The sequence below is a fragment of the Phyllopteryx taeniolatus genome, chromosome 12, assembly GCF_024500385.1.
Source record: "Phyllopteryx taeniolatus isolate TA_2022b chromosome 12, UOR_Ptae_1.2, whole genome shotgun sequence".
NCBI classification, from domain to species: domain Eukaryota; kingdom Metazoa; phylum Chordata; class Actinopteri; order Syngnathiformes; family Syngnathidae; genus Phyllopteryx; species Phyllopteryx taeniolatus.
Window position 1 is genome coordinate 8985258 of NC_084513.1, and position 15977 is coordinate 9001234.

Here is a 15977-nt window from a genome sequence, read left to right on the forward strand (position 1 = left end):
CTCCCGAGATTTTCCTGTCATAGTCCCAACATTCAAAGTCCCCACATTCAATTATAGGCTTTGTGTTTTCCTCTTCTCTTTCTGCCTAAGAACCTGCTTTCCACCTCTCCTTCGTCTTCGACCCACAGTAGCTGAATGTCCACCAGCGCCCTGCAGGTTAACAGTGCCGGGGCCGGACGTTGTTAACCCGGGCCATGAGCGATCCGGTATGGAATTCTTTGGATGAACACTCATATTTCTTTGGCAAAGTTTTCAGCCGGATGCCCTTCCTGACGCAACCCTCTCCATTTATCCGGGCTTGGGACAGGCCTACATTTTGCACTGGTTTGTGCCCCCCATAGGGATGCACCGTGCCAATACATCTCATTTAAGACAAAATAAAATGTGATTAAATTCGCTTTTTTTTCTCTTTTTTTTTACATTTTGTGTTGGGAATAAACAACATCTGACAGTACCTTTTCCAGATGGCGGCAGCATTGACATGATTGATGGTGATGGTGACGGTTACTGACTGGTTTTCCATCCCATATACAATTTCTGGTTTATCTATAATCACTGGAGCTTCTTGAAGATAGGGACCTTGAAAGCAAAGCACAGAGTTCCTTTGTCACTGCAGTTGTCACAGTGAGACTGGATGCTTTCAACTGACAAAAGCTCTACCTCGGTCCAGCAGTTGCACTGGGTCTGTGGCAGGTGAGGGTTTGCTCAAGGCCTTGGAGGCGATGGTCAAGACCCTGAATAAATAGCGCACACCTTTGGACAATGTGCTTATGGTGTAGGTGGTCTCCTTCAGGCCTGATGCGATAATTGTCCATTGGATGGAGCCAAGGGCTTGTTGCTGGATGGCGTACATCAAGGAGTTGGGCTCTAAGTGAAAAGAACAACTGAAATGTATACTGTACAATGATGGCACAAAATGATGTATTTTCAGGAATGTCACGTTTTCTATCAGGCAAAATGATTTTTGCATACCAATGGAAGGGTCCAGTCTCCTTGGCTTCTTCCATCTCAGGGTGATCACTTTACCAGTGATAGACTCTATCACTGGAGTCCCATCTGGAGGATCAGGGAGAGTATCTGAAAATGATAAAATAGTGGAAATCAATAGCATTATATCAAACTGGCATTACACACGTTACACATCACTGACCATTAAGCCATGGCTGTATCCATCCATGGCAAATCCTTATGTTGTATCATTTAAAAAGTGCATTTATAAAACAAACGTAATCAACCAATTACTATCAACCTAATTATCCCGCCCTACCATAGCTTTTGGCCAATTATAAGATCAAATAAGAGGCGTAATATTGCAGGAATAAAGTTCTAAATTAGAAATTCACTTGTTCAAACACCTTGTTAAACTGTGACTTTAATATCATCCATCCATCCATCTTCTGAACCGCTTTATCCTCACAAGGGTCACGGGCGTGCTGGAGCCTATCCCAGCCATCTTCGGGCGAGAGGGGGTGTACACCCTGAATTGATTGCCAGCCAATCACAGGGCACATATAAACAAACAACCATTCACACTCACATTCACACCTAAGGGCAATTTAGAATCTTCAATCAACCTACCATTCATGTTTTTTGGGACGTGGGAGGAAACCGGAGTGCCCGGAGAAAACCCACACAGGCATGGGGAGAACATGCAAACGCCACACAGGCGGGGCCAGGATTTGAACCCCGGTCTTTAGAACTGTGAGGCGGATGTGCTAACCAGTCGAACACATTGCCGTCACTTTAATATCAAAATATTATAATTTTATTTTTGAAAACTACAATTTTTAATCTCGTAGGATTACAACCTTTAATCTCCCAAAAATAAATTTTTGTTCTGTTCTGTTGATTTGTAAAGTACTTTTTTATTGAAAAAACATGAAATTGTTATTGTTACATTATGACTTTTTTTCCTCCAAAATATGACATTTAGGGTTACGTATGGTAGTTATGTTTAATTGATATTAGGACTGTGAAAGGGTCTTTGGAAAGCTTGAGAACCCCTCATCTATGGAATAATAGGACAAATCTAAAAAATAAAAAAAATAATTAAAAAAAAGAGAGAATTACCTGTGACATAGAGATGAGCGTAGCAAGTGGCCTTGCCTATTTTATTAGCGATTACGCTCTTGTAGACACCACCGTGCGCATGACTCACTGAGCGTATGACCAAACTGTGGACATCGCGAACTGAAAAGAATGGAAAAAAACAGTGCAAGGGTGAGAAGGGTATAACGCTGGCTTTGAGCGGAATCCTCACATCTCGCCGGGAGCATAATGCAAACGTAGCCTTACATTGTGTCTTGAGGTTTTTAGCTAAACACTTACATTGTGTCATCTTTCTGTCCTCTGTACTTTCAATTATTTTGCTGTTGTGGAACCAGGCAATGGTGGGATATGGCAATCCAGCCACTTTACATTTGAGAACAGCCTCCTTTCCGTCAATGACATCCAGATCATAAAGGGGCTTGCTAAAGTCGGGCATTGTGAAATGCTCAACTTCATTCTCAGGGACCTCAGGCTCCTCTGGTATGGATGGCATCTTCTCCAGTTTAGCCCTGTGTGAAGAATGAATGTCATATCAAAGTCCATAAATGAAGCTAATGCCACAACATCTGAGAAAAACTTTAATTATAAGCCTACATCTGTGAGGAAATGGCCGGCCGTGGCTCTTGTATGTAGAGTTCAGCAGAACATTCAGCCTCGCCGTGACTGTTGGTTGCTGTCACAGTATAGAAACCTTCATCATCATTGGTCGCGTGAGAGATAATGAGGGAGTGACGGCCGTTCTCCCGAAGAATGCGAACATCCTCACTCTCGATGAGCGGGTGATCTGCTGAAAAACAGCATTCTCTTATAACACTGATTGCCAACCAGTATGCCACATTAGTGTGCCATGAAAGATTATTGTGTGCCACTGTAAATCAAAATCCAATCAAAATTAGAGTTGTCAATTAACCTACCATGCATGTTTTTGTGATGTCGGATGAAACCGGAGTGCCCGGAGAAAACCCACGCAGGCATGGGGAGAACATGCAAACTCCACACAGGCGGGACCGGGGATTGAACCCCGGTCCTCAGAACTGTGAGGCAGACGGACTGCCAGAATAATACCTTTGTGTTCAACTAAACTCGCCCAGAAATCACACTGACTAAGTACATTTAGGAGTAAACTAAGAAGATGATCTTGATTTAAACATTATACAGTACTTTTTGTTTATTTTGTTTTGTCTGCTTTCAGATTTTAAAAATAAATAAATAAATACACACACACACACACACACACACACACACACACATATATATATATATATATATATATATATATATCCATCCATCCATCCATTTTCTGAGCCGCTTCTCCTCACTATGGTCGCGGGCGTGCTGAAGCCTATCCCAGCTATCATCGGGCAGGAGGCGGGGTACAACCTGAACTGGTTGCCAGCCAATCGCAGCATATATATATATATCCATCCATCCATTTTCTGAGCCGCTTCTCCTCACTAGGGTTGCGGGCGTGCTGAAGCCTATCCCAGCTGTCATCGGGCAGGAGGCGGGGTACACCCTGAACTGGTTGCCAGCCAATTGCAGGGCACATACAAACAAACAACCATTCGCACTCACAGTCACACCTACGGGCAATTTTAGAGTCTCCAATTAATGCATGTTTTTGGGATGTGGAAGGAAACCGGAGTGCCCGAGAAAACCCACGCAGGCACGGGGAGAACATGCAAACTCCACACAGGCGGGGCCAGGGATTGAATCCCGGTCCTCAGAACTGTGAGGCAGACGCTCTAACCAGTCGGTCACCGTGCCGCCATATATATATAGATCTAGATAGATAGCTATATCTATCTATCTATATCTATATATAAATGGCGGTTTCCTCCCACATCCCAAAAACATACATGGTAGGTTAATTGACAACTCTAAATTGCCTGGACGTGTGAATGTGAGTGCGAATGGTTGTTTGTTTCTATGTGCCCCGCGATTGGCTGGCAACCAGTTCAGGGTGTACCCCGCCTCCTGCCCGATGATAGCTGGGATAGGCTCCAGCACGCCCGCGACCCTAGTGAGGAGAAGCGGCACAGAAAATGGATGGATGGAGGGGTATATATACATACACACACACACGAATATAAAATATATGCCTTGGTTGGGAAACACTGTGCTATACATTAGATTTCTTTAATCTAAAATAAAATCTAAAATGAGACCAATGGAAAGTCTGAAAAGATTTTTGGGGACCCTTACCAAAGTGAGTCCAGATGACCTTTGGGGGCGGGGTCCCGCTGACTTTGCAATCAAATCGAGCGTTGCGGCCCTCGATGACTTCCAGAACATCCAGTTTGCGAGTAAAGAGAGGCTCAATTGAGGGAATCACTCTTAGTTTTCCACATGAAGTAATTTCCTCTGTAGTATATAAAACAAAGAGCAATTATAACTCCTTGGGTAATAAGCATGGCATAATTTCTGTTAAGCTTAAAGGAGACATATCGGGGGATATTTATCCCATAAAAAATACAGTGTGACAAGTGTCCTATAATTCTTGAAAGACAAGTTTTTAAAACACCTGCGAACTTTTTTGAATTGTGATAAAAATGCATAATATATCTAATTTAATACACATACCCTTAGCTGTGCTCAGCTTGCAGGTGTATGTCCCACTATCATCCTCGTGGACTGAATTAAGAAGTAGGCGACATTTTCTTCCATCAAAGTGCATTTTGCAGTTGAGTAATGCAGGCTGGATCAGTTTCCCATTGGCCAGCCAGTCCACGTCTGTGTCTTGCGGCCCGATGACGTGACACTGAAATAGCACAGTCTCGCCTGCGTTCGCTGTAATGTCTCTCACCGGCCGGATGACAGCCAAGCTTGGCTCAACTGCTCGTACTGGGTGTAAATAAAATAGAGTCATCTTTAAATATTTTAAAGAGAACAAGGGCAAAAATGAACAAAGCAACAGCACCATTAAAAACAGTATCTTCTTATTGAATATTTTATCAATATGTGGACTGGGAAGGCAGTGCTACCCCCTGTGAGGAAGGGACGCGACGATGGCCAAATAGAACAGGTCTGGACAGGACAGGAGCAGTAAGCCAGGCAGTGTAGGAGTGTCGAGGAGTGGCAACGCAGTGCCAATCAAGGAAGGGAGTTCTATACTGTGTGAGGAAGGGATCCGATAAGTGGAAAATAGGAAAGGACAGGATAGGTACATTCAGCCAGGCAGTGTGACCGCTGTGTAGTGGGAGTAGCGATGCAGTGACAATTAGGGAAGGCAGTGCTACACCCTGTGAGGAATTGATTCCATGAAAAGTGAAGAGTATTGGCACAGGACAGGATAGGAGCAATTAGTCGGGCAGTGTTTTCGGTGTGCAGTGGTAGTGGCTATGAAGCGACAATCTGGGAAGGCAGTGCTATACTATGTGAGGAAGCGGAAGGATGAGTAGCAAATAGGATAGGACGGGACAGGAACAGTGAGCGAGATTGTGTTTGGTGGAAGTGGCTATGCAATACCAATCTGGAAAGGCAATGCTACATCCTGTGAGGAAGGAATCTGATGAGTGGCAAATAGAACAGGATAGGACAGGTATAATCAGCCAGGCAGTGCTACCGCTGTGTAGTGGAAGTGGCTATGCAGCGATAATCTGGGTAGGCAGTGCTATACCATGCGAGGAAAGGATTTGCGTGGCCAGAGGACAGGATATGAAAGGATAGGAGTAGTGATCTAGACAGTTCTGCTGGTGTGGCTATGCAGTGCCAATGTGGAAAGGTAGTGCTATACCCTGTGATGAAGGGATGTGAGTAGTGGCAAATACAAATGTATAGGACAGGTGAGAAGCAATTAGCCAGACAGTGCCACGGCTGTGTTTGGTGGGAGTGGCTTGTGGTGCCAATCTGGAAAGGCAGTTATGTAACAGATAACAGACATGACAAGTAGCAAATAGGACAGGACAAGATAGGAAGACAGGATCAGCGGGCCAGACAGTGCTACCGACTCATGCATTTTTGTAACATTACCTTTTACCTCCAGCTTCCCTTCACACTGTTTTGTTCCGAACTCATTGATGATTTTACACGTGTAAATCCCAGCGTCTGACCTCAGGGCCGACTTAATGGTCATTTCAAAAGTTCCATTATCTGTCTCCCGCACAATATGACGGGGACCACTTTTAACCGTAACTCTGTCTCTCAACCTGCAAGAATAGAAAATAAACTGAATATCAATTCAAGCTCTGGAACTACAGCGTACATGATTGACAACACCTACCAATACAGTAAAGGTTTTGGTTGACCACTTATTCGTACAGACATGGTGACTTCCTGTCCTTCAACAACAGCTTGATCAGTCATTGTTACCTGTTTGTAAAGGAAAAATCATAACTCAGAATGTAGGTTTGTTTGGTTTACATATTAAGAAATGAAGGTATGGAATCACTATGAATAGGAACAGACACACTAGCAAAATTCCCATGCGTCATATGAACACAAAATTGTCGGAATACCGAACACACAGTATTGGAAATTTTCTACTCATCTCTCACCAGAAATGCAGGAGCTTTCTTGAATTTGGTGTCAAGTGTCCTTATTGGCTGTTGTGAACTAAAATCCATGGCTTCCTCCATGGGACTGAGGTACTCCTCGTCCGATGTGATGGGGCTGCTGATGTCCATCGGAACACCCAGGACACCCTTAGGCTCCTGAATAAGTTCTACCAAATTGCACATTCATGAAATCTGATGATAGGTAAAGTCTTTTATGTCTTTTGTTGTTGTTATATATACACATTCTCATTATTTTAAGAACCCCTTGACATTAACTCCATTGTTAAATGTCAAATCCAAACAATAACAGATTTTCACCGAGATGAGCAACTGAGCCCGAGTGAGCAATTTAGCGGTTCAGTTTTGCTCTTTGTTGCTATGGTAACTATAAGTGTGGCTGTTGAGCTGGAATATATTGCACATACAACTGGCTGAGGGAAATAATAAACTGGGAGCAGAAGAGGATTGCAAAAAATGTATTTGCACATCACCATTGTCTTGTTAATGAAAAGAAACATTTTTAATGCACAATCATTACACAAAAATTATGTCCGATTAGGTCAGATTTAATGGAACTAATGAAATTCCTAAAGCTAACGATGCTGAAGGTTTATTTAATGTTTAAATGGGACATACCTTCTTTAATTGTGAGCGTAGCGTTACTGGTCAGTTTGCCTTCCTGGTTGACAGCTGTTATGCTGTAGTTTCCACCGTCGCGCTTTTGGACCGATTTTATGAGTAAACTGTGTCTTTCGCCTTCCACTTTGACGACATAATTTGAAAAGATGGTGACTTCCAAGTTGTCTTTTGTCCAGGTTACTTCAACACAATTACAATCAGGCAAATTAAACATCTTAAAATTTTGTCAATGTGCATTCACAAAAGGTGACATTCTATGGAAAATTTACTTTTTAAGTATTTGTCTAATTCTGAAAATGTGCCTGTAAGCAAACCCTTCTGAATTTTGCTGAATTATGGCGCCTCAACTGAGCGAACTGCCACCACACCTGCCTTTAAATATAATTTTGTCAGGCTTTGGCCAGACTACATGGAAGCATGATCATGTCACAGCCAAAAGGTAAGCAGAGCTGTGCCTGTGAATATTATCATTCATCCAGGTAATTTTATTCTCAGGGCATTGAATCGATCGTAACTGGACTGTTCTGGTAAGCACAGCTGCACTGTTAGCACAGATTAGAGTTAGCTAACAGTCACTGAAAACAATCACATCCTCAAATGTTCAGATAAGTTGTCAACGTGGAAGTAAATGAGGGTAGTTGTGTTTGCCAATATCCTATGGTTAAATTAGCCAGGAGTAGCTTAGCACAAGCGCCATTTATTTGCAGTCTGGACGCGGAGGGGTGAACATCTGCTCAGTAGGGAGTCTCGTCTCCAGAAGTCTCCAGTATCACCTTAAAAAGTGCCTAGATGTGTTGCTCATCTGTTTTTTAAAGACAGTTGTAAGTTGGAAACTGTTTAGCCGCTGGCTTCGTTCCAATGCCCTAGCTCGATATCATGGTAGCAAAACTCACCCCAAAACTAGTGTGACAAGTGGATGTTAAGTGTGCTGTAATTATTTACGCTTTTGTACTTTTGAGCAAAGAATGTCATGCCAGAGAACTGGGAACGATTTCAAATTGTGGGGGGAAAAAAATACGTAATATGTCTCCTTTATGGACGGTTTTGTTGTACAAAGTAGTGTGTGATACCTTCAGGAATAGGATTGCCAGAAATGATACATTTTAGTAGCACATCTGAGCCACATTTGGCGACCGTATGTTGAAGGGGAAACTCAAACACAGGCGCTTCCATCGGGTCCTCTTCGGCAGAAATATAGGAATCATCTGAAGAATCTGCAGTATCACAGAGGGTAAATGTAAGTTAAATACCAACTTCAAGTGGAACATGCAGAATGGAAAATGATGAGGCAGTATCAAACCCATTTCAGGAGACATTGGTCGTGGGCGACGGTGCTTGACTTTGGTCTTCTGCAGTTGTCGTTTGGCTTGTTGAGGTTCATTTGTTCCCACGGGAACACCTTCACCTTCCACAACAATCATAGGGATTCTTATATTTGGGGCTTGTTTCGGGAGATCCACCTTCAATTTTTCCTCCAATGGATCGGCTTGTATCATCCTAGCGGGCTTGGGGGATGTTTGATGGCTAATATCTTGAGCAGTGACAGCACATTTTTGTACTAGTGGACTTTCAGGCCTGTTTTCCACTTTTCTCAATGTCATTTCTTTTGGTGTCTTTCTTCCCGAGGTCTCATTATGTTGTATTTGCTTCGGAAATTCAGGGCTATGCGGAGATTCTTGGCTCCTTGAAACCCTTTGTACAAGTGAACCCGAATTACTTGGTGAGTCTTCCATTTGTTGAAGAAATATCGCTGGTGATGATGACCTCTGAATTATTTCTTTAACTGGGCTGACACGACTAAACTCTCGAAGTGATCGTACTCCCGGCAACTCAGATAACTGCATTGACTCTGTGGTGTCTTTTATATTGGTGATACCAGTACTTGTGCTGTTTTGGATTTGAGAATGCTCTAGCATTTGCTGTCCCGGATTGAGTCCTTTTTGCTCTTTGGCCCACTGAGAACGTTCCCTTTCTTGTAGTCTCTGAAGGACCTCTGGGGGAATAGGTTCAATTTTCCTGAAAGGCTGGCGCTGTCTCGCCTTCAAAGTGAGCTGTTCTGTTGAAAAAGATTTCTTCAAATGGGGTTTACCGACAAGCTTCTTTATGCGCTGCAACTCCTCAGTGAACTTGTTTTCAATGTCCTGGACCTTTTGAGAATAGCGAGATTTCTCCTCAAGTGAAGCAGCTCTCTGTTTAAACATGAATCTACGTTCTGCCGCATCTTCTTTGAGAGCCTCTCTTAAATCTTCCCTGGAACTTTCCCTGGAGATACCCAACCGGCTACCTCCATCATCTGAGTCGACAGAACCCACTCGATTGAACCCTGCCCAGGATCGCCCTGTTATGGAACCTTCGGGAAATTCCAGACTTCGCCTTCTTTCCTCCAAGTCACGAACCTTCTCAAAAACTTTCGAACTTGCCCTTGTAAGCTTTGGGGATGGTCTGGGGGTAAACTCTTTTCTGGAGTACTCGCTCAGTGGAGTTTGTGGTCGTGAATCCTGAGTGTTATTTGAGGATTTAGGCATTTTAATCTTTTCTTCAAACTCTGCAGGCACTGTGTCTTGGTATTCTACTGGCACAGCAACTTTTTTCTGCAAGCTGAGAGGTGTCGTTGAACCAGAGCGACTTGGTATTGGAGAGGTGGAGGGACGTTTGACGAGTCTTGGGGATGGGGGTGGGAGAACCTCTGGTGGAGAACCTCTTGGAGAATCATTTGGCTGGCTCCTAAAACACAGCAGTTGTGCTATCATCAGCAGATATTGGATTGCAGGCAAAAAAAATACTATTACTATTACTACAATTAATCTTTCTTAAGTCTTTCTTGCCTTGTTTTTGTGAAATGTTCCCGTGTTCTGGTTTCATCATCTGCATGTTTGTCCATCACTACATTTCAAAGCATGGAAATATAAGAATTGATTTGTTGATTTGATGACCTCTCATCAGTGTGTTATACAAATCACAGTGTTTCCAAGAAAGTGTAAGTTAGAGACGAAGTGGATACCTGAATGCACTGCATGGTCCTTATAATCCACACTATTGTCATTGGTCTCAAATTGGACTCCTCCTTCGTCCTCACTGCTGTCTGATTCTAAAATACATAAAAATTAAAAGAGAATGATTGAATTTGTCACAAAAATGCAGCAAAAATACTAACAAATCATTCTTTAGTCAGGATCTAAGAAATCTGTGAAAACGACAGGGCTAAGTTAAAAGAAAGCAATGTGTTTTAAACTGTATTTAAATACAGTACTTCCAACAGTTCCATTAAAACCACATGTTTTGTTCTGATTTGTTCATGCTGAGAGGGAATGCAGTCACTGGTGGGCCTTAAAATAGAAAGAATCGCTGAGTCATTGGCACCCGAGCAGTTCTTGCGGGGTTTCGCTTCACAGTAGGTGGGATTATATAAACAGGGGTATTTCTTTTTTACCAACAGTGAAAACAGCACATCATTGCCTTAATATGTGTGCAAATCTCAAGAACACTTGCACATATCACGACACTATAGATATAAAATTAGCACAATAGAATTGTTTTACATCATATAACGATACAAAACCCACAGTCCACAGAATGCATCTCTAACTCTTCATAATACAAGGCTTTTTATTTACTTGGATTTGAGGGACCCCCAAATCCAGTATGTTACCAAAGAATTGATCCACATATCAAATGCTGAACCAAGGCTAATATTTCAACTGCAAAAATATTTTGAAATGTGCAGTATATTTCACAGAAACTGTGGTGTTCATTATTTACCACAACCCTAGTTGTCCCCTCAAAAGTACCTGTATTGGAGGGCAGTTTATTTATTTCTTGTAGTTTTTGGTTTGAGAATAAAAGACGAATTTGAGACGAGATGAACTGTTGAGCTTTTCCTAGGGACTTACATCTACTTCTGTACAAAATTTACTAGATCAGAAGTATTTTTGGGGGGATAACAGACTACATCTGGTGAGCAAAAGTATTGGAACAAATTTGACTCCCATCAGTATCCTCTCGAAATGCATGCTCTATAGGGTTTAAGTCTGGAGATTTACCTGGCCTGTCTAAAACCTTCTCCTTTTTGCTCCCAATGAACTCCTTTGTTTGTTTTCTTCATCCTTCATCTTCTCCAAACAGTAGATTGTGATACCTTCACTCCCACCGTCTGCAGGTTATCACTTATATTACTAACAGTTATTTGCTTCCGTACTGCGGTTGGTTTCCTTGATCTACTACCTCTTCATTGTTTTTTTACTGTTACATCAGTGCTTTCTTTCTTTATTAAGACATTAAAAATGGTCCAAATGGCTATGGTCAAAATCTATGGAATGGTTTTTATAGGTTTTCTGTCTTTTCAGCTCCTTGGTTTGCATGGTGGTTACACCTTGAATTGTGACCAAAATCTGAGAGTGAGCGTAGAGATTCAGTGCTATTTTTTTGATCAATGTAATAGGATACAACTGGTTATTAAAACAGAGCACTCAGTCATAGTAATTTTGCTAAGGGCGTGTGTAAACTAAAGGTACTATCTGATGAGTTGTGCGTCAGATCCAGATGTAAATTAATAGAAATAAAAGCTAAAATGTTCATCTCTTGCCTCATGTTCATCTTTTGATGTCAAAACCAAATGTCTACACCAAAAATGAAGGAAATGGCTTAAGTGCTACAATAATTTTGGAAGGGAGTGTATACTGTAATTTACAAATGCGCACTAAAAAAAACGTGTTACCAGCATGTTGTGTGTCAAACAAGCATCAGAAGAAAAGTAGCGATCATTAAAAGTGCAAAGCGAGAATCCAGTGAGAATGCAAGATCGTCATTTATATAGAATGTGAAAAGACTTTAGAGGAATAGTTAGGGATGCTGTGGAATTATTGATTACTGGATACAGCGGTCTTATTTGTCAAGATGAGAAGAGAGAAGAGGAGATTTGGTGAATGCGCTTATCAAGGCACTATAGTAACTCTAACCCTGAAAGTGCATCAATTGAAGTATCTGTGAGTAGATTGCAATATAAATTTGCCAAATCAGCATATATGGTAAGCTGGACAAACTGAGTTTCTTGACTTTATTGCTTCTCGAAACTTACCTGAGTCTAACTATCATGGTAATCATACTAATGCCTGGCATAGATTGCATGGCAACCACTATTCTGTACAGTGTGTGACCATTTATAAATGCAGACAGCAATGGAAGCTACATATGATTCCGAGGAGAACCTTGCAAATATATATATATATTTTGTCTACAATCATGCTGTTGTGATGCAGACCTAAAGGAATTCTGTTCAATTTCAATGTGTTATAGGAAAACTCTTTTGCTGGATATAGGGAAACTCTATGACCAGAAGCAACTTGACTTAGAAGTGAATCTTGCCTCACATGAATTAATACACATATTACACAAGCACTATGTACAGGTGAATCTCAATGAATTAGAATACCATAGAAAAGTTAATTTAGTGTTTTAGTTACATTCAAACTGTGTGGGTATATCCAGTTGATTCATTACACACATTAGAAAATACTTTTCAGAAGGCCAATTACTACTTAACATCAAAGTTCAAAATACATTTTATTGTTTCTTATGTAATATTCTAATTTTTTAAATTTCTGGATTTCATTAGCTGTAAGTCATATTATTATTAAAATTATACTTGAAAAATTTAAATCATAACTTTCGGGTGTACAGTGGTGCTTTGAGATACGAATTGAATTTGTTCTGTACCCACGCTTGTAACGCAAAACACTCAAATCATCTTTCCCTAATGAAATGAATGGAAATGCCATTAATCCGTTCCAGCCTCCCACCAAAAAAAAAAAACTGCGAAAATTTGTGATGTGTTTTAAAAAAAAGGAAAATAGGACTCTATATTATTGTTCCTTATAAAAACATATAGTAATAACATAATTGAATAGAGTATAAAGAATTAAATTGCTCGCAAGTCAAAGCAAAAAATTGTTCGAAGTCGAGTCAGGTCACTTGTACCTCAACGCAGCACTGTACATACTTTTTGAATTTAAATATTTAAATTAATTTAGTGTTCCATGATATTCTAATTTATTGAGGTGCATCCACTATGTATATACAGTGTAGGGTCAGGTGCCCAACACTCTTTGTTTTAACTTGTCAAATGTAACCACTCAGAAAAATACTGCAGAGTGCGGTCCAAAATAAAGTTCCACATATCATAACTACTACACGTGCATTTCAGAGCAACTCTAAACTGAAGGTTACCCACAATTCTATATCTATATCTATAATATATAATATCTATATCTCAATCTATAATCCACAACCAGCTAATAAGCAGTAGGCTTTTTTTTTCAAAGAAGAGAACACAACCAGTCTTCAGTGTAACGATTTTGGAATGTGGGAGTAAGCCAGAGTACCCGGAGGAAAAACAAACAAACATGAAAAACAAACAAACATGCAAGAGAACATGCAAAATTTATACAGGAAGGCCACAGACGAAATTCAAACCCAAAACTTCAAAACTGTTAGGCAGACATGCTTACCACTACTACATAATCTTTCTGAAACTTCCACAAACAACTACAAACATCACAACAAATGGTTACACTAGTATATATACACAGAGGTATAAATAAAACAAAGACTACTAAATGAAACATCATTCCAAATCACTTGCCTGATCACTACTTCGGTTTACATGGAAACTCCTGGTGTAGCCTCCACTGGTCTTTTCTGTCTTAGCTTACATTCAGAGCAACAAGGAATTCCCCCAACCTTTAGAGGGGATTCTGAGCTGCCACCACAAGCCTAAAATTCTCAACAGGTATTTTCCTGCTTTAGGAAAAAAAAAAAAAATCAACTTGCTCAATTACAAAATTGACTGAATCAAGTGCTGAGATGGAGAGAAGGCACTTGATTTGTTATGTAACAAGTTCCACCACAGAGCCTCGGCATTTCTTCCTCTGAGAGAATCCATTTATGAGAAGCATTAATAAAAAGCCTCCATTCGTATGTGGAACTGTCTACTGAATGCATATTATCCGCTCCCCCCAACCCCCCACCCCCCTCCCCCCTCCCCCCTCTGCCGCCGCCTGTCCACACAGTGGCCAGCGACAGTGTGAGCATCCTCCCCCACTGCGTTCCACCCTACAGGCAGCGCACATCCACAGGCAGGAGAACAGTGGGAGTGAGCCAGCCCTCCTGAGATCCGTGCTCCACAGTATTGGTTGACCTTTCTCATGATTTTTCCCTTGCTTGCCGTTCTTCTGCGTCTTATTCCTCGGCTGGTGTGATGCGCCAACGCCGCGTTGTCGGAGAGAGAGAGAGGCGGAAATGCACTCCCAGAAACCTACACAGTGCTCCTCGCATTTCTGCTTTCCAGAACACTGGTACAGCTGGTACATGTATATCTTGGTTGCTTAGACCAGTAATTTCCAACAACTGTGTCATGAGAGATCATTAGGTGTGCTGTGGGAAATTGTCCAAGTTCACCTAATTTGTCTGAAAATTATTATTTATTCATGACAAATAATAATATCTTTGATCTATGTCAGCGACATATTGTGACAGGCAAAACAATTCAATGCACTTCCACTAGATGACAGAAAATCCATCCATCCATGTTCCGTACCGCTTATCCCCATTAGGGTCGCGAGTGTGCTGGAGCCTATCCCAGACGACTCTGGGTACACCCTGAACTGGTCGCCAGCCAATCGCAGGGCACATATAGACAAACAACCATTCACACTCACATTCACACCTACGGATAATTTAGAGTCTTCAATTAACCTATCATGTATGTGGGAGGAAATCAGAGTACCTGGAGAAAATCCATGCAGGCACATGGAGAACATGCAAACTCCACACAGGCGAGGCCAGATTTGAACCCGGATCCTCAGAACTGTGAGGCAGATGTGCTAACCAGTCGTACACCATGCCGCCTGCAGAAGATACAATAAAGCGTTTTATCAACCTGTTGCAATTTATTATCCAGAATACAGTTAACTACTGGATAGAATAATATATATAATATATACATAAAGTCATACAATGTATTTGTATATATATAATTGACGCCCCCCCCCCTCCTCAGAATGTTAAAGATTGCCAACATTAATCATTTAAACCTCAGTGTAGTACAGGGGCTCCCTCTAGTGGTATCAAAAAGAATCATTCCCTAAATACAGTTTAGTTGTATTTAACTTTCATGTTCAATACATTTGCATTTAATGTTTGAGAGCTCTTTGTTTTTTAAAGAGTTTCTAAGCAGATATCTAAGTTTTGTTTCTAAATACATTAAATATATTTGAAGTGCTCAAAAGATATGCAAAGACTTATAACAAAATAGTGCTAAATTGTTGAGATATAGCTTAAGCATCTTTTTCACCGTTTGAATTATCCTGATTTTGTGGGCGGGGCTAAAACACAGTCACGGGGGTGGAGCGTATACTTTATTGCGCGTTTGGCTGCTCAGTTGTGAGTTAGCTGTGCTTAGTGTCCTTAACAAGGCCCATTTACCACTCCAGCTTGCAGTTAGCGAGCTAACGATGGCTACACCCCGAAAATGCGTCTTCGCTGGATGCCTCAATTTACAGAACATCTCTGTGATGTTATTTTAAGCTCCCAAAAAAAGGAGGAGATAAAAAAGCGATGGTTTGACTTTTTAAGGACACACGCAGATGGCGTGCTGAACATCAACACCACCAGCCGACTCTGCAGTGCACATTTTACGATGGATAGTTTTGTAAACTTTCACCAGAGACAACATGGCTTCATGGGTAACTTGATACAAGTAAACAGAGCAGTGCAGACTGTCTAACTTCCTGGGCTACC

At 41.3% G+C, this 15977-nt stretch overlaps 1 protein-coding gene across 3 annotated transcripts in view; it reads right to left on the bottom strand.

Annotated features, from left to right (window-relative positions):
- Positions 1-15977, bottom strand: part of spegb (striated muscle enriched protein kinase b) — a 50879-nt gene that overhangs the window by 22411 nt on the left and 12491 nt on the right. Inside the window, exons 1-17 of one of the 3 annotated variants that reach the window (XM_061792156.1) lie at positions 13822-14170; positions 10186-10272; positions 10010-10067; positions 8485-9908; positions 8255-8398; positions 7182-7364; positions 6546-6712; positions 6272-6360; positions 6022-6197; positions 4633-4893; positions 4255-4413; positions 2644-2836; positions 2329-2558; positions 2071-2190; positions 973-1077; positions 661-867; positions 456-579 (exon numbers count right to left, since the gene is read on the bottom strand). In XM_061792156.1, coding sequence (XP_061648140.1) covers positions 456-579; positions 661-867; positions 973-1077; positions 2071-2190; positions 2329-2558; positions 2644-2836; positions 4255-4413; positions 4633-4893; positions 6022-6197; positions 6272-6360; positions 6546-6712; positions 7182-7364; positions 8255-8398; positions 8485-9908; positions 10010-10065 — 3638 coding nt within the window. In that variant the 5' untranslated portion in view covers positions 10066-10067; positions 10186-10272; positions 13822-14170. Of the gene's footprint in view, positions 1-455; positions 580-660; positions 868-972; positions 1078-2070; positions 2191-2328; positions 2559-2643; positions 2837-4254; positions 4414-4632; positions 4894-6021; positions 6198-6271; positions 6361-6545; positions 6713-7181; positions 7365-8254; positions 8399-8484; positions 9909-10009; positions 10068-10185; positions 10273-13821; positions 14171-15977 lie in introns of those variants that run through there. The other 2 variants (XM_061792155.1, XM_061792154.1) reach the window with 2 other exon arrangements.